The sequence below is a fragment of the Chelonia mydas genome, chromosome 18 (assembly GCF_015237465.2).
Source record: "Chelonia mydas isolate rCheMyd1 chromosome 18, rCheMyd1.pri.v2, whole genome shotgun sequence".
NCBI lineage: Eukaryota > Metazoa > Chordata > Testudines > Cheloniidae > Chelonia > Chelonia mydas.
The window spans coordinates 4,911,179-4,934,438 of record NC_051258.2 but is presented as its reverse complement, the minus strand read 5'-3'; the positions used below and the strand labels follow the sequence as shown (position 1 = coordinate 4,934,438).

General features: G+C 50.9%; 1 protein-coding gene across 3 annotated transcripts in view; it reads right to left on the bottom strand.

The window, feature by feature from the left end:
* The window catches only part of EPHB2 (EPH receptor B2), a 167,517-nt gene that overhangs the window by 6,823 nt on the left and 137,434 nt on the right, over positions 1–23,260 (bottom strand). For all 3 annotated transcript variants that reach the window (XR_006286457.1, XM_027820662.3, XM_027820668.3), the window contains exons 10-14: positions 22,970–23,217; positions 21,297–21,512; positions 14,221–14,370; positions 7,689–7,882; positions 5,031–5,186 (exon numbers count right to left, since the gene is read on the bottom strand). Coding sequence is in view for 2 of the 3 variants with exons in the window: in XM_027820662.3 (XP_027676463.2) it covers positions 5,031–5,186; positions 7,689–7,882; positions 14,221–14,370; positions 21,297–21,512; positions 22,970–23,217 (964 nt within the window). In the remaining variant the exon portion in view is untranslated. The remainder of the gene's footprint in view (positions 1–5,030; positions 5,187–7,688; positions 7,883–14,220; positions 14,371–21,296; positions 21,513–22,969; positions 23,218–23,260) is intronic.

Genomic DNA, 23,260 nt, shown 5'->3' with positions numbered 1-23,260 from the left:
TCTTCCGGGGGACTGAGTCATCTATCTGCCGCCCTGACCGGGAAAACAGAGAAGTCTGCTGCTTGCCAGGGGCTAAGATTCACAATGTGACGGAGAGACTGCCGGGACTCATGAAGCCCTCGGTTCGCTACTCCTTCCTGCTTCTCCACGTGGGCACCAATGATACTGCCAAGAATGACCTTGAGCGGATCACTGCGGACTACGTGGCTCTGGGAAGAAGGATAAAGGAGTTTGAGGCGCAAGTGGTGTTCTCATCCATCCTCCCCTTGGAAGGAAAAGGCTGGGGTAGGGACCGTCGAATCGTGGAAGTCAACGAATGGCTATGCAGGTGGTGTCGGAGAGAAGGCTTTGGATTCTTTGACCATGGGATGGTGTTCCATGAAGGAGGAGTGCTGGGCAGAGACGGGCTCCACCTAACGAAGAGAGGGAAGAGCATCTTTGCGAGCAGGCTGGCTAACCTAGTGAGGAGGACTTTAAACTAGGTTCACTAGGAGAAGGAGACCAAAGCCCTGAGGTAAGTGGGCAAGCGGGATACCGGGAGGAAGCACAGGCAGGAACATCTGTGAGGGGAGGGCTCCTACCTCATACTGAGAATGAGGGGTGATCAGCAGGTTATCTCCAGTGCCCATATACAAATGCACAAAGCCTTGGAAACAAGCAGGGAGAACTGGAGGTCCTGGTGATGTCAAGGAATTATGACGTGATTGGAATAACAGAGACTTGGTGGGATAATTCACATGACTGGAGTACTGTCATGGATGGTTATAAACTGTTCAGGAAGGACAGGCAGGGCAGAAAAGGTGGGGGAGTAGCACTGTATGTAAGGGAGCAGTATGACTGCTCAGAGCTCCGGTATGAAACTGCAGAAAAACCGGAGTCTCTCTGGATTAAGTTTAGAAGTGTGAGCAACAAGAGTGATGTAGTGGTGGGAGTCTGCTATAGACCACCGGACCAGGGGGATGAGGTGGATGAGGCTTTCTTCCGGCAACTCGCAGAAGCTACTAGATCGCACGCCCTGGTTCTCATGGGCGACTTTAATCATCCTGATATCTGCTGGGAGAGCACTACAGCGGTGCACAGACAACCCAGGAAGTTTTTGGAAAATGTAGGGGACAATTTCCAGGTGCAAGTGCTGGAGGAGCCAACTAGGGGGGGAGCTTTTCTTGACCTGCTGCTCACAAACCGGGAAGAATTAGTAGGGGAAGCAAAAGTGGATGGGAATCTGGGAGGCAGTGACCATGAGTTGGTCGAGTTCAGGATCCTGACACAGGGAAGAAAGGTAAGCAGCAGAATGTGGACCCTGGACTTCAGGAAAGCAGACTTCGACTCCCTCAGGGAACTGATGGGTAGGATCCCCTGGGGGAATAACATGAGGGGGAAAGGAGTCCAGGAGAGCTGGCTGCATTTCAAGGAATCCCTATTGAGGTTAAAGGGACAAACCATCCCAAAGTGTCGAAAGAATAGTAAATATGGCAGGCGACCAGCTTGGCTTAACGGTGAAATCCTTGCGGATCTTAAACATAAAAAAGAAGCTTACAAGAAGTGGAAGATTGGACAAATGACCAGGGAAGAGTATAAAAATATTGCTCGGGCATGTAGGAATGAAATCAGGAGGGCCAAATCACACGTGGAGCTGCAGCTAGCAAGAGATGTTAAGAGTAACAAGAAGGGTTTCTTCAGGTATGTTGGCAACAAGAAGAAAGCCAAGGAAAGTGTGGGCCCCTTACTGAATGAGGGAGGCAACCTGGTGACAGAGGATGTGGAAAAAGCTAATGTACTCAATGCTTTCTTTGCCTCTGTCTTCACGAACAAGGTCAGCTCCCAGACTACTGCACTGGGCAGCACAGCATGGGGAGGAGGTGACCAGCCCTCTGTGGAGAAAGAGGTGGTTAGGGACTATTTAGAAAAGCTGGACATGCACAAGTCCATGGGGCCGGATGCGTTGCATCCGAGAGCGCTAAAGGAATTGGCGGTTGTGATTGCAGAGCCATTGGCCATTATCTTTGAAAACTCGTGGCGAACGGGGGAAGTCCCGGATGACTGGAAAAAGGCTAATGTAGTGCCAATCTTTAAAAAAGGGAAGAAGGAGGATCCTGGGAACTACAGGCCAGTCAGCCTCACCTCAGTCCCCGGAAAAATCATGGAGCAGGTCCTCAAGGAATCTCTCCTGAAGCACTTACAAGAGAGGAAAGTGATCAGGAACAGTCAGCATGGATTCACCAAGGGAAGGTCATGCCTGACTAATCTAATCGCCTTCTATGATGAGATTACTGGTTCTGTGGATGAAGGGAAAGCAGTGGATGTATTGTTTCTTGACTTTAGCAAAGCTTTCGACACGGTCTCCCACAGTATTCTTGTCAGCAAGTTAAAGAAGTATGGGCTGGATGAATGCACTATAAGGTGGGTAGAAAGTTGGCTAGATTGTCGGGCTCAACGGGTAGTGATCAATGGCTCCATGTCTAGTTGGCAGCCGGTATCAAGTGGAGTGCCCCAAGGGTCGGTCCTGAGGCCGGTTTTGTTCAATATCTTCATAAATGATCTGGAGGATGGTGTGGATTGCACTCTCAGCAAATTTGCGGATGATACTAAACTTGGAGGAGTGGTAGATACGGTGGCAGGTAGAGATAGGATACAGAGGGCCCTAGACAAATTGGAGGATTGGGCCAAAAGAAATCTGATGAGGTTCAACAAGGATAAGTGCAGGGTCCTGCACTTAGGACGGAAGAATCCATGGCACCGCTACAGACTAGGGACTGAATGGCTAGGCAGCAATTCTGCGGAAAAGGACCTAGGGGTGACAGTGGACGAGAAGCTGGATATGAGTCAACAGTGTGCCCTTGTTGCCAAGAAGGCCAATGGCATTTTGGGATGTATAAGTAGGGGCATTGCCAGCAGATCGAGGGACGTGATCGTTCCCCTCTATTCGACATTGGTGAGGCCTCATCTGGAGTACTGTGTCCAGTTTTGGACCCCACACTATAAGAAGGATGTGGATAAATTGGAGAGAGTCCAGCGAAGGACAACAAAAATGATTAGGGGTCTGGAACACATGACTTCTGAGGAGAGGCTGAGGGAACTGGGATTGTTTAGTCTGCGGAAGAGAAGAATGAGGGGGGATTTGATAGCTGCTTTCAACTACCTGAAAGGGGGTTCCAAAGAGGATGATTCTAGACTATTCTCAGTGGTAGAAGATGACAGGACAAGGAGTAATGGTCTCAAGTTGCAGTGGGGGAGGTTTAGGTTGGATATTAGGAAAAACTTTTTCACTAGGAGGGTGGTGAAACACTGGAATGCGTTACCTAGGGAGGTGGTGGAATCTCCTTCCTTAGAAGTTTTTAAGGTCAGGCTTGACAAAGCCCTGGCTGGGATGATTTAATTGGGGCTTGGTCCTGCTTTGAGCAGGGGGTTGGACTAGATGACCTCCTGAGGTCCCTTCCAACCCTGATATTCTATGATTCTATGACTTCTGGGTGCTAGCTCTGCATGGACCTTCCCTCCCTTTCTGCACAGACAGATACTGCTCAGACTCCCAGCACCCTTTACTGCACCACAAGATCCAAAACAGGCATCTCTAAAACCCTCAGCTCCCAGCCTCCCCAGTCTTTGCAGGGGTGGGGCAGGCTTTCCTGGAGCCATGGGATCTGGAAGCACGGCCCCCCCCAGCAACCTGGCAGGCAGGCTGCTGAGGACCCAGGAGGCGAACCTGGTGGGGAACTTGGCAGCTTTCAAAACCTGCCTGGGCAAAGTCAGAACTTCGGCAAAACTGAACCATCCCCAAAGAAACGTTTCAAATCCACTCACTCAGCAACCAGCTCTGTATATACAGTCATCTGCAGCTTCTCAGCCCAGAGACTTGGAGAAGGCTGAATTTGGGTATGTTTTTATTGGAAACACTGCAAACACCAGTCACCTGTTTGGCAGAGCTTTGGGGTCATAGTGCTGACTTTGTGTTCCCCAGCTTGTGTACCAGTGCTTCTTCCCTACCCAGAGCCTCCCTCTCGCCCTCCTTCAGTTGCTCTGATTGTCCTAGGGCACCTGTTACTGTCGTTTCTAAGCTCAGCCTGTAGGCTTCATAAGCCATCTCTAGCAGTCGTGGAGCTGCTGTGGATACATGGACACGTTCAGAACGGTCCCATAGATATTTCCAGGCAAAGAACAAAACAAAAAAAGTCAGTTTGGCTGTTTGGCTGAATGGGTTTCGATTGACCATCAGCTGTACGTGTGCTCACCTGAAGGCTGCCCTGCCCCAGACCCATAAGAAAACAAAGCATTCCAGTGCTTACAGACAGCCTTACCGCATGGGTCATTAATTCCACTGTCTCGGGCAGGGCTTCCAAAGTTTGATGCACCTGGCCACAAATCTTTTAATAGACACATCAAGGCCCTAAGGGATTCCAGCAGCCCACAGCCCACTGGAGCTGGCATTTCAGCAGCCTGCTCGTCTCCGGAGAGCCTGCTATATTGTTGTTACTGTTGGATGGGGGTGGGGGGCATACCATTGTTTCAGATGTGTGCAGGGTTATTTGGAATGAACGGGAGACCATCCTGACTCTCAGAGTCCTTCTTCAGGGAGCGACTTGTATGCAATATGCAAGTCTTGTCAGCAATGAATCCATTGGGATCATGGCATCCCAAAGTGCCCTCCAGTGGCAGAAGAACTGCCTTGTGCCCGCCTGTAATGTTTACTGTTCCCCCTTGACATTGTTGTGCTAATTACGGGGTTTGGAGAACCCCATGCAGAACTGCACCTTCATAGGAGGGAGAAAACCAATCGGATAGCATGGAGATGAATGGTGTAGAAATATCTAGTAGACAGATACTCAGCCCGTGGATTAATGAGGAAAAGCAGGAATAGAAAAGATTAGAAATGATTGGGGGGGTTGTTTTCTTTTTCTGGCAAAAAATTATTAATATTGCGTAACGATAAGATTAATATAAAGCTCAGAAACCTCAAATCTGATAATGGCCAATTGTTGCAAGAATCCTGAGGTCTTTGCATCTGGTTTGTAACTACTGCTATTGGCACTTACTCCATGGTCATCTGTGACACCATGTCAAAGGTGGCAAAGCCGGCACTGGCAAAGCTCTCCTTGTACTGGCCCATCTTGATGGCATCCAGCCATTCATCCACCGTGTTGAAACTGGTGTAATCAGGGATTGTGCGGTCCAGTAAAGGGAGGTTAATCCTGAAGAAGAGAGACCAAAAATGAGCAGAAGTTAGTGGCAGCCTGTGAGGGGCTTTCTTTACCCTTTGTTGACTGTGGAAGGTGGGGCAAACCCTGGAATGCCCCTGCAGCAAGTTCATTCATCATCTGTCCCTGTGTAGATGACTTTACCCAAGTGTGGACCAACAGTACAGAAAGCTGTGGGGCTGGATAAAATGTTACCCTTCCCTTCCCCTTAGCAGCTCAAATTTAGATCGATCATGGGGAACAAATATTTAACAATGGCCTCTTGAATCTAGCAGAGAACGATATATCACGATGGAACATAATGGCTGGAAGTTGAAGCTAGAACAATTCAGACTGGATATAAGGTGTAACAGTGAGCGTAATTAACCCCCACTGGAACAATTTACCAGGGGTTATGGTGAATTCTTCATCACTGACCCTTTTAAAATCAAGACTGGATTTTCTTCTACATGATATGCTCTAGGAATTATTTTGGTGATGACCTATGATCTGTGTTACACAGAGGGTCAGAGAAGATGATCACAGTGGTCTCTTCTGGCCTTGGAATAGATAACTCTATTAATCTAAGCATATGATGGGGATCTGGGTGCTATCCCCAGTTCTATCCCTGATTTACTATGTGGTCGTGAGTACATTGCGTCCCTTCTCTTTCTCAATTTCCCCATCTGTGAAATGGGGACACTATCCCTTGTGGGGGAGGGATAGCTCAGTGGTTTGAGCATTGGCCTGCTAAACGCAGGGTTGTGAATTCAATCCTTGAGGGGGCCATTTAGGGACCTGGGGCAAAAACTGAGGATTGGTCCTGCTTTGAGCAGGGGGTTGGACAAGATGATCTCCTGAGGTCCCTTCCAACCCTGATATTCTATGATGGCACCAGTCTTTTAGGGGGAGAGGGATAGCTCAGTGGTTTGAGCATTGGCCTGCTAAACCCAGGGTTGTGAGTTCAATCCTTGAGGGGGCCATTTGGGATCTGGGGCAAAAATTGGGGATTGGTCCTGCTTTGAGCAGGGGGTTGGACTAGATGACCTCCTGAGGTCCCTTCCAACCTTGATGTTCTATGATTCTATAATACTGAACTCCAGGGGGTGGGGTTGAGAGGCATGTCTGCACGGGGCTCTGGGGAGCTCAGCTCAGAGATGCAGTAGAAATTAATAGAATTGTTGTACCCCTAAAGGGGATCCCTAGTTTTAGTTGTAACAAAGCAGACCTGTGAGGATAACAATTCATAATGACAAGTCAGTAGCATCTGTAAAGTCACTCACATCCTACTGCCTACCCACACTTCCGTCTCCCGTCTACACAATATCTTGTGGCGCCAGCATCCTCTTTCTAGCTCTTCACAGATGTATTTGTCAGAGCAGCAAGGCTGCACTTGACTGTATGCTGGTGCCAGCCCTCACTGCTAGCCGTTTGGCCGCGGCTGCGTTTAAGCGAGCTCCCTCCAGGGCCAATCACTAATGAGGACTGATGTTGCAGGGCTGCAGATGTCCTCAGCTCATTAAAATCTGCCTTTTCTCTGGGCTCACTCCCTTTGGTTTGCTCTGAGAAGGGGCCAAGTGCCTGTGAAGTCCGTATTGTTACTGACAAACAGGTCTGCCTGGGAAGTGCCAAAGTCTCTTTGCTCCTTCAGGGAGCCTGGTGAGGTTAAGTGGCTAGGTGGCTACGAGGAGGGCTATCCAAGCACTTCCTCCCAGGGACGGGAGCTGGGGGCTCTTGGGGCACAGGGAAGAAAGAAAAAACAAAAGTAAGGGAGCTGCAGAAGTCCCAAATAGCGGCTGGGATGCTCTAGCTCCTTGACTGAACCAGCTCAGGTTTCCTCCTGGTTCTGACCCAGCGCAGAGCTCCGGGCCAACCTCCCTCTCCTCCCCAAGCAAGACACCCAGCCCCAGTACCAGCTATTCCCTCATGACACAAAATCAGAATTGGGAAAGTTCGGTTATTTCTGTAAAAGAAACGAACCCTCCCTTTTCCTTTTCAGCTTTTTGCAAATCCACCCTGTTATCAAGGGCCTTTCGTCCGACACCGGGGCCGTGACAGGTTGAAAAGGCAGCCCACTGTCACAAACAGTATCTGGATTTCTGACACTCTCTCCTCCCCAGGATATCTTCTACACATGCTTACCAGGAACTTGAGCCGTGTAATGGATCCATTACTTGGCAAAGGTCAATGTCTGGACTAGAACCTGGGTACTTGGTTTTCTAAGAGAACTTAAAAATGCTGCCCAGTGAGCTGAAGCCTGTAGAAACCTCTTTGTATTCTCCCAGTTTTCTGTAACGCATGGCTCGGGACATGTTACAGAGGAGGACACACGCACTGTTAATCCCGACCAAAGGGAGGTGCATTTGCTTCAACCGCCGGAAGGCACTGCCACCTGTAAATAATGGAAATGCCCAGGCATACCTTCAGATTTCACAGTCTGGTGTGGACACACTGTACCTGGCATTGATGGAGCTCAGTTTGAAAGAGACGCTCAGAGGCGACAGAAGAGATACCTACCCGGAGGAGAGGGGTGCCATGGCTTTCAGGCTATTGGGGTTTCGGATCATTTTGTCTAACGTGTTGACAGTCTGCCCGAATTTGGGCCTGTGGTTCCGGTCCTTCTGCCAGCAGTCGAGCATTAACTGGTGCAAGGCGTTGGGGCAGTCCATGGGAGGGGGCAGCCGATAATCCTGCTCTATTGCATTTATCACCTGCAAGACAAACCGCAGTGACAAGGTCAATGCAGTGGGAGTAGCAAGGAGGGGTGGGACAGCGCAAGTATCGTGTGCCAAAGAAGTGCCCGCTGAAGTCGCATTGTTCATCATCTCGTCTTCAGGGAGTACCGGGCATGGACAACCTTAGACCACAGAGGCTGGGTCCCTCTGTCGCACTGAATCACTGGTGACATACCTCTGCAAGCATGGGCAGGTCAGTTATTTTTATGGTAATGACACCCACAGTGGGAAGGAAAAACCTAGTTTGCTCCCTGGCCCCATCCATGGAATGGAGCCTGAGGGGCAGACCTGGGTTACTAATGGGGCAGCTCTGCCGCATGTCCCCTCCCCACTGGCAGTGTTCTCTGCTCCCTCCATCCTAATGGTCCCCGGCCTTTCTGTGCACTGGTGCCATTTCATCAGATGGGGCTGTACTGACCACGGCCTCCCAGGCAGCTGTGTGTACTTAGGGTATGTCTACACTGCAGCTCGACACCCATGGCTGCCCCATGCCAGCCGACTCAGGGCTGCAGGGCTGGCTTGCGGGGCTCAGGCTGCGGGGCTCAGACTTCCAGGGTGAGGCTGGATCCCAGGCTCGAGGACCCTCAGAGATGGGAGGGTCCTAGAGCCAGGGCTGCAGCCTGAGCTTGGCAGTCTCCACTGCAATGAAAGAGCCCTGCAGCCCAAGCCCAAGTCAGCTGGCACAGGCTAGCTGCAGGCTTTTATTTGCAGTGCAGACACACCCTGAGCCAGGTCCACACCACTGCCCCGATTGCAGGAGCAACCTAAGCTCCAGCGTGGATAACAGAATGGGGAGGGGGAGGCAGCAGGGTCACCCATGGAGCGGACGCTAGAAAACCTTTTACAAAAGCCTGCAAGAAAACAGCTGGCATATAGACTTATGCTGGCATATATACTCGTGCTTAGGAGCTGCTGCTCGGTTGCCTCTTTGGCTTCTCCATGCCCCCATGTATGCCTGGGGGATGCTGGCCTCTCCATGCATACAGTACCTACATGCATCCCCACGCCCAGCAGGGCTTCCCCTAGGAACATCCTGCCCCTTTCCTTTGCCACCATTAGCAGTGTCTGGACCGTGCAGCTGCCGCCCTGGCCAGGATGATGCGGGTGCACCAGAGTCAGGAGGCTGTTCGAATGTGGTATGGTCTGTTCAGAGGGCAGCCTGTTCCTCACACAGAGCCATGCAGCGAGGAAAGCTTCTGGGAAGCTCTCTTGTCATCCCCCTGGGCGTCCCCTGGGCTGTGCCCTGGGGCACAGAACTAGCTGGTCGCCAGCGCGACAGGAAGAAGAGACAAAGCGGTGGGCACTTCAGAGCAGGCTGCTCTGGCTCCAGACAAGAGCCCCTTGTGCCGACTAAATGAAATGTCAGAGTCTCAGAGACTGCAGTCAGCTACGGCACTTGCCTAGCAATGAGAGAGAAGGAAGAGCTCACCCCAGAGAAGGTGGCAATGGAAAGGTCACACACCTAACCCTCAGGATTGCTTAGCTACATGAGAACAGCAACTCACCATATACAATGCAGTACAATACAGTGCAACTCATTCCCTGCTGTGGAGAGAGACCCTGAATGAGAACAACAGGGATACAGCGAGTCAGGATTCAGGCAGAACCGTGTGGGGAGCCCAGAACTGGAATAGCAGCGGAAGGTGGGAGATCAAGTCCAAGGTATAGGGTAAAATACGTGTGTGCATGTACCGACCTGCAATGTGAGGCTTGGAAGAGCAGGGGGCTGCCAGTCATAACTGAGGGGCACTGGCAGAGCTGAGGGTGTGCAAAGGGAATCCAAAGCTGGAATAGCAGGTGGGCTACTGGTCAGGATGGAGGGGTACCACGGAGCCGCACATCTCTGCGTTGAGCCAAGGACTGGAATCGCGGGGGGCTGCCAGTCAGCACTGAGGGACATTGGCAGAGCCCAGGGCTGGGTGCAGGGTGGTGCTGAGGTGCACTGACAGAGCTGCGTGCAGGGAGAGCTCTGCACTCACTACAATGCTGCTGGGACACGCCCACATCCTCACAAGTGCTAAACTGTGGATCCCACAAGCCCCTTGCCCACCATTCCAAGCAGCAGCACTGGCCAGTGAGGATGTGCCCCGCTCAGCCTGTCCGGGCCTAACCTGAGGAATCCCTAGTGTGCTTTGTGTGGCTCTCGGCTCCTGGTCAAGGGCTGGAGAAAACCCTCTCCTGAGAGATGTGAACTGTCCCCTCTCCCCGCTCTCTCTCCGGCTGGCAGATCTATCCAAGACAGAAAGGAGGGAAGGGGGCGCACCGGGGGAGTGGGGCTGGGGACAGTCATCACACAGGCATCAGGATCTTGGATCTGGCATTGACCCAGCAAATCCCCACCTACCCAGCTGCCAGCCCTGCGCTCTCTGCCTCACCTCCTCTTCCTGGCTCCTTCCGACTCTCACACCCTGGACTCAGGAGGCTAATCTGCAGTGGGAAGTTTTGGGTCCAAGGCTCTGCGGTCACGTCTGACCAGACAGACACTAACTCGCACACTCTATAGCGAGGTGGCTAGGGTGCTAGCCTGGGATGTGGCAGACCCAGCTCCAAAGGCCTAAACTCTTCCCAGTTCAGAGCTGAGTTTTTGTCACAGATTATACTGAGTCGGGCTGAACAAGGACTCAAGCCTTGGTCTCCCACATGCAAGGCCAGTGCCCTAACCACAAGCCTGGTCAGAAGTGAGCCACCTCTGACTGCCAGAAGCTGGGACTGGACGACAGGGATTCGATCACTTGGTAATTGCCCTGTTCTGTTCATTCCCTCTGAAGCACTTGGCCTTGGTCACTGTCAGAGACAGGATACTGGGTTAGATGGAGCATTGGTCTGACCCAGTAGGGACGTTATTAAGTTTTTATAGAGCTCTGGACTGGTGAAAACTGACATGCCTCTGAAAAATGTTTTGGCTTTGTCAAAAATATTCTGACCACCTCTGCGCCCGTCCCTCAGCAGGTGAGAGAAGGGGGAGGGAGCTGGGGTCTCTCTCCCTGAGAAGGAGGGCGGTGGCCTCCAGACCTAACGGAGTTCTTGTGAGCACCTACGCCTACATTCCTACGCAGCCGCCAGGGAGAGAGAAATGCTGGGCACAGAAGGATGCACTGGATCGGTGCAGTTGGATGCTGGTTACACTAGTGTTAACTAGGAAGCCATTTGCAAACACCCCTTTACCACGCCTGACTGATGAACAATGCTACATATCCTTAAGTGCCACTTGCTGGTGCTCCTTCTATTAGCTGATTACACATTCACAAATCTACAGATAACCCTCCTTCATGGAGCACTCCTGGGGCACCCCAAAGGGGTGGCGTTCGGTGAACTATTCTGCCTGGAAGAGAGGAACTGTGGGAGTGGCTGCATTTCCACCACGAGGAGGTGTAAATCACAGCTATGTGCCTGCACTGGGATAAGGGGGCAGAGCCCAGGGGAATCTCCAGGTCCCAGAGTAAGTGACACACACATTGGGGCCTCCATTTTGCACTAATGCCTGTTTGCCCCCCAAGGATGGAAACAGCTGACTGCACACAACAGTCTTGCGTCACCAGCCAGAACCATGCCCAGCTTGTGGAGAGCGCAGGCTACAAGGATGGCCTGTGAGGAAAGGCTCTGAAAATGGGCTCTAGCAGGGAAAGAACGGGTCGGGGTCTCTCACAGAAGGGTGTCTGAGTCCTGAGGCTTGCTGCGAGGGAATGTCCCAGGCGACAAGGCCTTTACAGTGCAGAATGTTTCCATTCTCCGGTGCTCTGTGCAGGGGCTCTCCTGAGCTTCAGCGACATTGCCTGATAGTGACTGTCCCCAGCTGTGGATCCTTCACAAGGCAGAGCCTTACTGCTAAGCCCATGCTAGTTCCATGGAGCTGATGGGTCTCAATGGAGGGTTAGACTCTGCTGCACCTCCCAAGAGGGAAGAAGGGGCAAGGTGGCTGTGAGGGGGTTTAAGGTAAAAGGAGTGGTGGAGTCGTCTGGGCCAAGAAGGCCTGGCCCTCAGCAGTTGCCCGGCATGCTCCCTAGGGAGGACCTGCTTACAAGGGAGCTCCGGCAGGGGGAGGAGAGTCTGGCTGCAGCTGCTGAGGCAGAGCAATCTACAGGGGAAGGGTAGGGTTACCAACTTTCTAATTGCACAAAACCAAATGCCCTCGCCCCGCCCCTTCTCAGAGGCCCTGCACCCACTCCCTCCATCCCCCCTCCCTCCATCGCTTGCCCTCCCTCATCCTCACTCACTTTCACTGGGCTGGAGCAGGGGGTTGGTATTGCGGGAGGGGGTGAGGACTCCGGGGTGGGGCTGGGGATGTAGGGTTTGGGTTATAGGAGGGGGCTCTGGACTGGGACCGAGGGATTCAGAGTGTGGGAATGGGCTCAGAGCTGGGGTAGAGGGTTGGGGTGTGGGAGGGTGTGCAGGCTCTGGCTGGAGATGTGGGCTCTGAGGTGGGGCCAGGGATGAGGGGTTTGGGGTGCAGGTGGAGGCTGGGGCTGAGGGGTTTGGAGTGCGGGAACAGGGGGTTGGGGCAGGGGGTTGGGGTGTGGCCTCTGAGGTGGGGCTAGGAATGAGGGGTTAGGGGTGCAGGAAAGGGTGCAGGTGCCGGGAGAGAGTTTGGGTGCAGGAGGGGCATCGGGGCTGGGGTTGGGGTGTAGGAGGGGGTGCGGGCTCCAGGAGGAAGTTTGGGTGCGGGAGGGGCATCAGGGCTGGGGTTGGGGTGCAGGGGTGGGGTTGGGGTGCAGGGTGTGGGCTCCAAAAGGCAGCCCAGGGCTGGGCAGGGGAATGGGGTGCCAAGAGGAGGTGAGGGGTGCGGCCTCTGGGAGGGAGTTAGGGTGTGGGAGGGGATTCCGATCTGGGGCAGGGGTTCGGGGCGTGGGAGGGGGTTCGGGGTGCGGACTCTAGTCGGGCGGCACTTACCTCAGGTGGTTCCTGGTCAGCAGCACAGCAGGGCTGACTGGCTTCCACCCTGCCCGCCCTCCCTCCCTCCCTCCCTCCCTGGCTCCGCGTGGCTCCCGGAAGCAGCAGCCATGTCCGGCTTCCAGGTGCAGGGGCAACCAGGCAGCTCTGTGCAGTGTCTACACCCACAGGCACCGCCCCCACAGCTCTGACTGGCCGCAGTTCCCAGGCAATGGGAGCTGCAGAGCCAGCGTTCAGGGCAGGGGCAGCGCCCAGAGCTTCCCTGGCCACCCAGGCACCTAGGAGCCGGACATGGCGGCTGCTTCCGGGGAGCTGCACAGAGCCAGGGCAGGCAGGGAGCTTGCCTTAGCCCCACCGCACTGCCGACCGGACTTTTAACCGCCTGGTTAGCGGTGCTGACCGAAGCCGCCAGGGTCCCTTTTCTACCGGGCGTTCCAGTCGAAAACCGGATGCCTGGCAACCCTAACCACGACTGTGAGTAAGAATCGGCTGGGATCCCCCTTGCCTCTGACGAAGGGGGTACTCACAACTAGACTCTGAGGGTGAGCTGGGAAGCAGCACCCCCCCACCGCCCGACTGAAGCCCCGAACTAATGAGATTGTGTAAACAGAAGGCTGGGGCCACACCCAACACCGAAAGGAAAGAGGGACGGTAGGAAGCAGCCCAGGGGATGCTGATCAGGTGTGGCAGCCACAAGGGACGGAGCCACCTCTCTCCCCGAGGGCGCTGAGCCAGGACCTGGTTGCGGGGGAGGGCCTGGGTTCCGCTGTCCTTCCCTCTTCCTCTGGCTGCCTGAGAGATCGTGGAGGACACCATGGGGGCAATGAACTGTGACCTTGAGCCTGGGGGCCCAGCAGCGGAGAGGCTGTTTGGCTGCAGCCTGACCACTAGGCCTGCTGGTGCCTGAGCGAAGCCTGCTATAGTGGCTTTATGTCACCGTGGCACCCCCCATACCCTGTGCTGCAGCAGGGACTGAAACCCTCCCCAGTGCCCCGGGGGCCTCCTTTGGACTGCCTATGGGAGATCCCCCTTAGCACTCAGCACTAAAAGAGCACATCCCCCAGCCCCAAAGGGCCCCCTCTCACCTCTGACATGCTCCCTACCCTACAGCTTGCAAGGGGGAGTGGTATAGGCTGCTTATGTCAGCCCTATGCTACTTCTGAGCTGGAGGAATTCTTCTCTGGCCCCTTGTACCTCCTGTATGGCCCCTGCACCTAGCCACAGAGACATATATGGGCCTGAGAGGAGGTCAGAGCCAGCCCTATTATTTCTGCCAAAGGATATGGCCATGAAGATAACTCTCATGGCCAGAGAATCCCCCCAGCATGCTTCAGGCTGAGTTCAGCCTAACCATGTAGGGAGCCTTTGCCTTTTCCATGCCTACGGCAGATTTCAATGTTTCCACCACATCTCTCTTGATAACTTACATCTTGATTGGTCATATCCCAGTACGGCCGCTCCCCATAGGACATCACCTCCCACATGACTATGCCGTAGCTCCACACGTCGCTGGCTGATGTGAATTTCCTATACTGAATTGCTTCAGGTGCCGTCCACCGGATCGGGATCTTCCCACCCTGCAGGAAAGGAACAGAGAGAAGGAGAGTGAGAGAAAGAGAGAAGGATGAGATCTGGAGTCTTTGCATACAATGAACCAGTGAAATGGAGCCACTGGGCAGATAACTAGAATTCTGAGCAATGAAATTACTAACATGCCAAAGTTCCTTGACCAGAATTTACCCCTCTCCACACTTACACAAATCAGTACTCCTATGCAGGGTTAGACAAGGACTGCCCTTTTGGAACCAGTGGGCTACCTGGACATGAATCAATTTATTCCTCCCTGTCTTGCAAGAAGGATGAAACCCTGAGCTGCTCTGACTGCAGGCTGCCTACAGACTGGGTTTATATGAGTACCATTCTCCTACAAACTGCTGTGATCTCTGGACTCCCATACCTAAGGCCACTTGTGCCAATAGATTCATTTGAAGAAAAATTAGTATGTAAAAATATAGAAAATCCTGACTCTTCTCTTTTGAGTTTCTCTCCATCCTCTTGCTGTCAGCTAGTTATCCCAGTGGAAGGATAAATGCTGATATTTAAAAGATGCCCTGTTTAATTGTTCAACATTTGTGGGATGCATGATACTCCTGGGGCTAGAGTTCCCATGCTGGAAGATTTGTGGCTATCTTTTTATTATAGAGGGTCATATAGGTACACGTTCTGCTGTTACCCTCATGTAAACAGAGTAAATGCACTGGAGTCACTATTGGTTTAAGCTGGTTGAGGTGAGACAGATCTGGTCCACGTGAAGAATAATTATCTACTCCCTCTTACTAGGGCTCCTGTTAGGTGAAACAGTCTCAGACCACTACAGATGCTAGACACAGTAACAGTGCAATTACCCTAAATGCCCTCTGTGGTCTGATCAGACCCACTGAACTTCAGATAAAATGAGAAGCTTTCCAGGTCTGGATTGAGCAGAGAAGGTGCCCCAAGAGGGATCAGATGCAGCATGAGTGCTCAAGGACCCAGACTGGGGACGAGGAAGTTCCAGAGGCCTAGACAGAGAACTTCATCCCAGCATCTTCCAGCCAGTCCAGCCATGAAAGGCAAATACTATTGGCCAGCACTGCATTCCTATAAAACACAACACTCCTCTCTGCAGGGCAGGTGACATTCCCATGCTTCAGGGCTGTTGTTCCCCAGCAGAGTCACCCTGGGCCCAATTCATGTCCATTTCAGCACTTCTCCAATCCAGCTGTTACGTGTGCCAGGAGGCGATGGCACACAGGCGTGGGGTCTGCATGTGCCATCTCCCTCCCTTCCCACAGGTGCGCCAGCCACACAGAGCAGGAGAGCGTGGCAGTGAACCTCGGCTGGGTGGCTGTTACTCAAGCATGAGCCACTGCCCCGAGTGAGAGCATTTCCCTGGTCCCTCCGCTAGCATGGCAAAGACTCACCCTTACATGGGGCACTCGAGTTTGCGCCTGGAATTCATGACCGGGTGCAAGTCCACTTAGACCAGGTCTGATCCGTCCCCCTGTGCTTGCATCTCTACACGGAGGGAAACAGGCCTTGCTTACATTAGCACACCTTCTAGGAAAGAGTCCCAATCGCTGGCGGTCTTCTGAATGTCTCTGGCAATCAGACCCTTTGGCTGTCTCTCTCGCTGCATGAGGAATCACAGAGAGCAGTAACGCTCCCCAAACTCTGGATGGATGGAATGGTTCCTGTTACCAAGGCAGATGGTTACAACCATGGCCACCATCTCTAAAGGACTGTCGCTGGATCGCTCCTTGAAGAAGAGAGTGAAAGTGGAGCTGTGACTCTAAGACTCGATGTGCATCTGAAGTCAGCGGGAAGGATCCATTTGTGATGGTGCTTATAGGTACTAACAATGCTGCTTCACGCGATACCTCCCCGGCTATACATGGCTTCAGGGAACTCAGAAGAGTGTTGAGGGAGAGGAATGTCCAAATGGTCTTCTCAAAGATCTTTCCTGTCCTAGGAGCGATGAAAGGCAGAAGATTTTGGAAGTGAATCACTGGCTAGGTAAGTGGTGGAGGGTGGAGGGCTTGGGTTTTCTGGCACATTTTTCTACCTTCTGTGGAAGAGGGAGCTGTACAGTTTGGATGGCCTCCACCTGAGTAGAAGGGCAACCAATCCTGAAGGGGACAGGCTGGCTTGAGTAGCCAGGATGGTGTTAAACTAGTAACAAAAGGGGAGGAACAAATGAATATTCATTTAACACAAAACCAAGAGGTTGAGAACAAAATCAGTCAAGACACCAAAGAATACGAAGAGGAGAAATTCCTGAATTGACTATACACCAGTGCTAGGAGCCTGGGCAATAAACAGGAAGAATCTAAATTGCTCATTTATGAGCATAAATTTGATTTAATTGGTATTACTGAAATCTGGGGGGATGATTCACATAATTGGAATGTTAAAATGAATAGTTGTAACCTATTTATGAAGGCTCAAAGGGGATGGGGAGTGGCATTCTATATAAACAATGGCATTACCTGTTTCTGAGTCACTGACAACTTGGAAGCAATTATCTTGAATGCTTGTGGATCAATGTTCTAACAGATAAAGCATAAGATGGGGGTACTAATTGGTGTCTGCTACAGACCACCAAAGCACAATAGAGAACAAGATGATTTGCCTCCTTAACCACCCATCTATAATGTGTAGGAAAAAAACCCTGTGGTGTCACGGGGGACTTCAATCTGAGTGACGTATGCTGGAAATTTCATTCTGCCAGTAGTAAAACATCCTTGGAATTTCTCAATATTATAGGTGACAATTTTCTGTCTCAAAAAAGTGTTGCATACACCATGAAGGCATCCTATATTAGACCTTATTTTGACAGATAAAGAGGAACTGATCACAGAACTAAACATTAGTGATAGCTTAGGTACAGCTGATCATGGATTAATTATATTTGTTATGGGCAAACAGAATAAAGTCCACATTGCTATAGTTGAGGCTTTAAAAGGGCATATTTCACAAAGCTGAAAACACTAATGAGAAAAAGCAAGCTGGGAGAAAAACATTAAATAGAAAAATGTGAATGATAATTGGGAATTGTTTGAAAATATTTTACTAGATGCCAAAAAGCCAACAATCTCACTATCTAGAAAAAAGCCCACACTGGTTAAACAAACAGCCTGGCTTAGAGAAGAAGAGAAATCAGATATAAACCCCCCATATATAACAAATGGAAGGAAAGGAAGTTGATAATAATGAATATAAGTCATAATTTGAGAACTGTAGAAAATTGATAAGGGAAGCAAAGGATACAAGAACTCTATGGTCAACAAAGTTAAGGACAATAAGAAGGTTTTAAAGTATACTAGGAACAACATGAATCCTGACAACGGTATAGGAATATTACTAGATGGAAATGGTAGAATTGTCAATAATAATGCAGAAAAGGCAGAAGTGTTCAATAAATATTTCTGTTCCGAATTTGGAAAATATCCAGATGATATAGCTATAAGATAGGAAGACAATGAAATACTTTCCATTTCAACCGTAACTAAGGAGGATGTTAAACAGCAGTACTAAAGCTAGACATTTAAAAATCAGCAGGTCCTGATACCTTACATCCAAAAGGAGTTTTCTGAACTGCTAATGTTGATTTTCAATGTATTGGGGAAATAGGGAAGTTCCAGAGGACTGGAAAAAGCTAATGTGGAGCCAATATTTAAAAGGAATTAACAGGATGAAAGACTCAAGGAGCTCTGTCTGATTATCTTAACAAAGAAAAGGTTAAGGGGTGATTTGATCAGAGTCTATATTTAACTACATGGGAAACAGAAATTTGATAATTGCAGGCTTTTCACTCTAACAGGCAAAGATATAAAAGGTTTAATTGCTCAAAGTTGAAGCTAGATAAATTCAGACTGGAAATAAGGCATACATTTTTAACAGTGAGGGTAATTAAACACTGGAATAATTTACCAAGGGCTGGGGTGGATATTCCATTACTGGAAAATTTTAAATCAAGATTGGATGTTTTTTCTAAAACAGCTGATCTAATTCAAACAGGAATTAATTCAGGGAAGTCTTATGGCCCAACACAGGAATCAGACCAGACTGATAATCACAATGGCTCCTTCTGTCCTTATGATCCATGCATCCACGAATCTATGAAAAATGCATTTCAGCCAACAGTTGGGAGACTTACAGCACAGTAATGAATTCTGCAAACTAGCAAGCAAAAAGCAAACATCTTCACTAACAACTGTACCTTGTTCACTGACTTTAACAGTGCAGTGAAGTTTTAATTATTCATGACTCTCCTTCTCTGAGTCCTAGTAAATGTGCTGTAGTCTCATTCAGCAACGAGGCCTTTGTACTGTGAGATGTCAGCATTATGCTGCTTCTGCTAGTCAAGCCTTTGCTGAGAAGTTGGAAGAAACTGGTGGGTTATTTGTGGGGAATTTTTGGTTTGCAGGTTAGTGGAGTGGAGCTGAAGCAATCTCAGAACCGTTAGCGATCATCTCCAAGAACTCATGGAGGACAGGTGAGGTACCAGAGGACTGGAGAAGGGCAAACATAGTATTTATCTTTAAAAAGGGGAACAAAGAGGACCCGGGAAATTAAAGACCAATCAGCATAACTGCAATTCCTGGAAAGAGACTGGAACAAATTGTTAACAATTTGTAAGCACCAAGAGAATAATAGGGTAGGAAGTGACAACCAACATAGATTTGTCAAGAACAAATGCCAAACCAACCTAATTTCCTTCTTTGACAGGGTTACTCAACCAAGTGGATGGGGAGAAGCTGTAGACATGATCTATCTTGATTTTAGTGAGCCTTTTGACACAGTCCCATATGAAATTCTCATCAGCACACTAGGGAAATGTGGTCTAGAGGTGCTCACAATTGGTTGAAAAACTGTACTCAAAGAGTAGCTATCAATGGTTCACTGACAAACTGGAAGTATATATCTAGTGGGGATCAACAGGGGTCTGTCATAGATCCAGATTAATCAATATTTTCATAGTGACTTGGATGGAGAATATTCTTATAAAATTTGTGACGTGCAGGTGGGAAGGGCTGCAAGCACTTTGGAGGAAAGGATTAGAATTCAAAACAGCCTTGATAAATTGGAGAATTGGTCTGAAATCAACAAGATGAAATTTAATAAAGGCAGGTAAACAGTACTTCCCTTAGGAAGTTAAAATCAAATGCACAAGTACAAAATGGGGAATAACTAGCTAGGTGTTAGTGCTGCTGAAAAGGATCTAGGGGTTATAGCGGATCACAAACTGAACAGGAGTCAACAGTGTGATGCAGTCGCTAACGAGGCTAATATCATGCTGGGGTGTATTAACAGGAGTGTTGTATGTAAGACATGGGAGGTAACTGTCCCGCTGTAATTGGCACTGGTGAGGCCCCAGCTGGAGTCCTGTGTCTAGTTCTGGGCGCCACATTTTAGGAAAGATGTGGAGAAACTGAAGAGAGTCTGGGGGAGAACAACAAAAATGAGCAAGAACACTTGATCTACGAGGAAAGATTAAAAAGCTGGGCATGTTTAGTCATGAGAAAAAAAGACGGGGGCGGGGAACCTGATAGCAGTCTTCAAATCTGTTCAGGGCTGTTATAAAGAGGATGGCAATCAGCTGATCTCCATGTCCACTCCAGGTAGCACAAGAAGTAATGGGCTTAATATGCAGCAAGGTAGATTTAGGTTAGTTATTAAAAAAAGCTTTCTAACAATGAGTATGTCTACACCCGGAGTTGATGTGTTTCCCAGCTCATGTAGACATGCTCACACTAACTCTCATTGAGGTAGCGTGCTAACCAGAGTAGTGCAGCCTTGGTAGCATGGGCAGCAGTGAACAGCGGCATGGGCTAGCTTCGCCACAGACATACCCACAGGGTTCAGATGAGTTTGCACTTGGCACAGCTAGCCTGTGCCATGCTCCCTGTGCTCCCATGGCTACACTGGTTTTAGTGCTCTAGCTCTATGACAGCGAGCACAAATGTGTCTGTGTGAACAGGGAAGCACACCCCTAGCTTGTTGAGCAGAGGTAGCCTGTAAGGATAGTTAAGTGTTGGAATAGCCTTCCCAGGGGGGGTTGTGGAATCCCCGTCATGGGACGTCTATAAGAACAGGTTGGACAAATGCCTGTCACGGATGGTCTAGGTATATCTGGCCCTGCCTCACCACAGCGGGCTGGACTGGATGCCCTCTTGAGGACCCTTCCAGCCCTCCATGTCCGTGGTTCGGTGAATACTCTTCTGTCATTGGTTTCCCCAAGCTATTTAGAAGAAGCTGTCGTTCGAAGAAGCTCATGGTTTGTTATTGCCGGATTTCTTATCAGCACTGGGTTTCATACACCGGTCTGTTGCTTTAGGGCATTAGCTACTGGCAGGGATGTGAACTGATGTGTGCGGCCTCATGAATAGTTGGGGCAGCAAAGTGGATAACCATGAAGCAAAGACAGAAACAGAATGAGAAATTCTAGAATTCCAGAATCTTCTTACACGCCCGTTATGAAAGACCTCCCTGCCGCCAGCTCCACCCCGCCCCCTCACCCTGGCATTCCTGTGAGCCATTAGCTCTGCCCTGCAGTGCACCTGACCATGCGGCCTGGGCCGCTCTGTCTGACAAAATGCATCGTCCCCATCTTGGGAGTGTGGGTGTGAAACAGAGGGTGCTTATCCTCAGCCCGATATGAATGAACCCGTCCGGATGCAAGACCCTTCCCCTTCTCTGTGGCTCTGCCTGGCTCTCATTTCATGGCTTTTCATGTCTGAGCCCTTCTGCCCTTTCCCTATTCAGGCCCTGTGTGTGGTGCCCTTTGGGAAGTGCTCACACCAACAGCAATGAGCCGAGTCTGACAGGCTCACCACCAGGCCGAGGGCTCGCCAACTGGCCCCCCTCCCGTGTTTCTCTCGCTCTCCACACCTCTCCTCTCTCTCCCTCCCCCTTGATCATCTCCTTCCCTCCCCCCAAGCTCTGGAGATGGGAGCTTTACCAGTGCACTGGTGTAGGTGGGATCCGAGGTGTCATCTTCCAGGAAGCGGGACAAGCCGAAGTCGGACACCTTGCAGACCAGGTTGCTGTTGACGAGGATGTTGCGGGCAGCCAGGTCCCGGTGTACGTAGTTCATGTCGGCCAGGTACTTCATGCCCGCAGCGATGCCCCGCAGCATGCCCACTAGCTGGATCACAGTGAACTGCCCATCGTTTTGCTTAGGGGGAGACAGGAAAAGTCCATATGGGTTTGCACTTCATGCCGGCATGAGGCCAGGGAAAGAGGCACGCAGACGCTGAGTGACTTGCCTATAGTCACACAAGGAGTCAGCAGCACTCAGGACTAGGACCCAGGAGTCCTGAGTCTCTGCCCCAGAACTCAGCTGCTCTCATACACTCAAAGGAGAGTCGTCAGCCATTTCTGTTGGAATAAGAGGCCTGGTGTTGCTGCCTATGAGGGGGGCTGTGGGCCCTAGTGCTCTGACACAGGAATGGGCCTTCGAGGTGCAGGGGCACCTTGTCACACCTATTCCTGCCCAACAATCGCAGCATTCGCCAGCTGAGCATCTCCCAAGTATATGCACCACAGAGAACTTTCCACACCAACAATTCCCTGACAAGTGGAGGGGGGGGGGCAAGGGTGTGGAAGGACACGTCCCCTTCAGAGCAGTGATCTCAGGGAGCTGCTGCCATACAGAGATGCATCTTGCACACCAGGATTCGGGCACTAGTATCTCACTCAGCTAAGTGGGTTATTCCTTTCAGCACAACGAATTATTCACCTTGGGCTGAGGCACACAAAGGTTTAGATCAAGCGGATTGAGGGTGATATCCTGCCCCTATACAAGCAAAACTTCTATTGACTTCAACAGAGCCAGGATTTCACCTTGAACATGTATGTGCCCTGTGCACTGTGTGAGCACACGTGCACTGGCAGGCAGTGTGTGCACGTGTGCTCTGGCCATCGTGAATGTGTGCGCTGGGCAAGTCGTGCATTTGTCCTTGTGTGCCTTGGTATGCAGTGTGTGTGTGGATGTGTCTGCACTTGTGTTTTGTCATGTGGTAACCCGTGTTATGTAATCCATGCTGCTAACACGGTGGTAAACTGCAGTGTAGACAGACCACGGGCATCTGTTCCTCACTAAGTTAAATAGTAGGCTGCAGCCTGGCACCAATGTCTGTGTCCTGGAAGACATGTTTATGTAGAGCCTACACTGTATTAATTGACATGGGATGTTCACAGTTGTGGCTGGATCCCACAAGAGCTTGGCACACTGGGAACGGCTGGGTGCCAGTGGCCCCAGGGAAGCCGCTGGGGGCTCAGAACTCCGATGTCTGACCCTGAGCACATTTGAAACGTGTGTCCTACCTGTGAGCTAAGTGCCACATGTGTATGCGTGAAGCATGTGTGCACAGCGTGCAAGCAGTATTTGCACGTGTGTGTGTGCACAGGTGTGTGAGCAGTGTATGCCCTCTGCCTGTGTGCACAGCCCTGGGGCAGAGCCTTCCAGAGCACAGTGAGGCTGCTCTCAGCCTGCAGGATGAATGCTGCTGGCCTGGAGGGGTGTAGCGCTGCCATAGGAAAAGGTGAGTCAGCAAGGGCCGGGCCCCGCTTGCCATCTCCCACCCCGGTCCCAGCATCTCCTCTGCCACTGCACTTCCCAGCACCTCATACCCGGAGAAAGGAGTCCAGTGAGCCATTCTCCATGAACTCGGTGATGATCATGACAGGGGCACTCTTGGTGACCACACCCTCCAGGTGGATAACATTGGGGTGGTCGAACTGCCCCATGATGCTGGCCTCGCTCAGGAAGTCCCGTCTCTGCTTCTCCGTGTAACCCGACTTAAGTGTTTTGATGGCCACAAAGATCTCTCTCTTGCCAGGCAGCTTGAGGTGCCCACTGCACACTTCCCCAAACTCCCCTGAGATGGGAGAGGGCACAGGTTACAAACTGCTGGCCTCCCC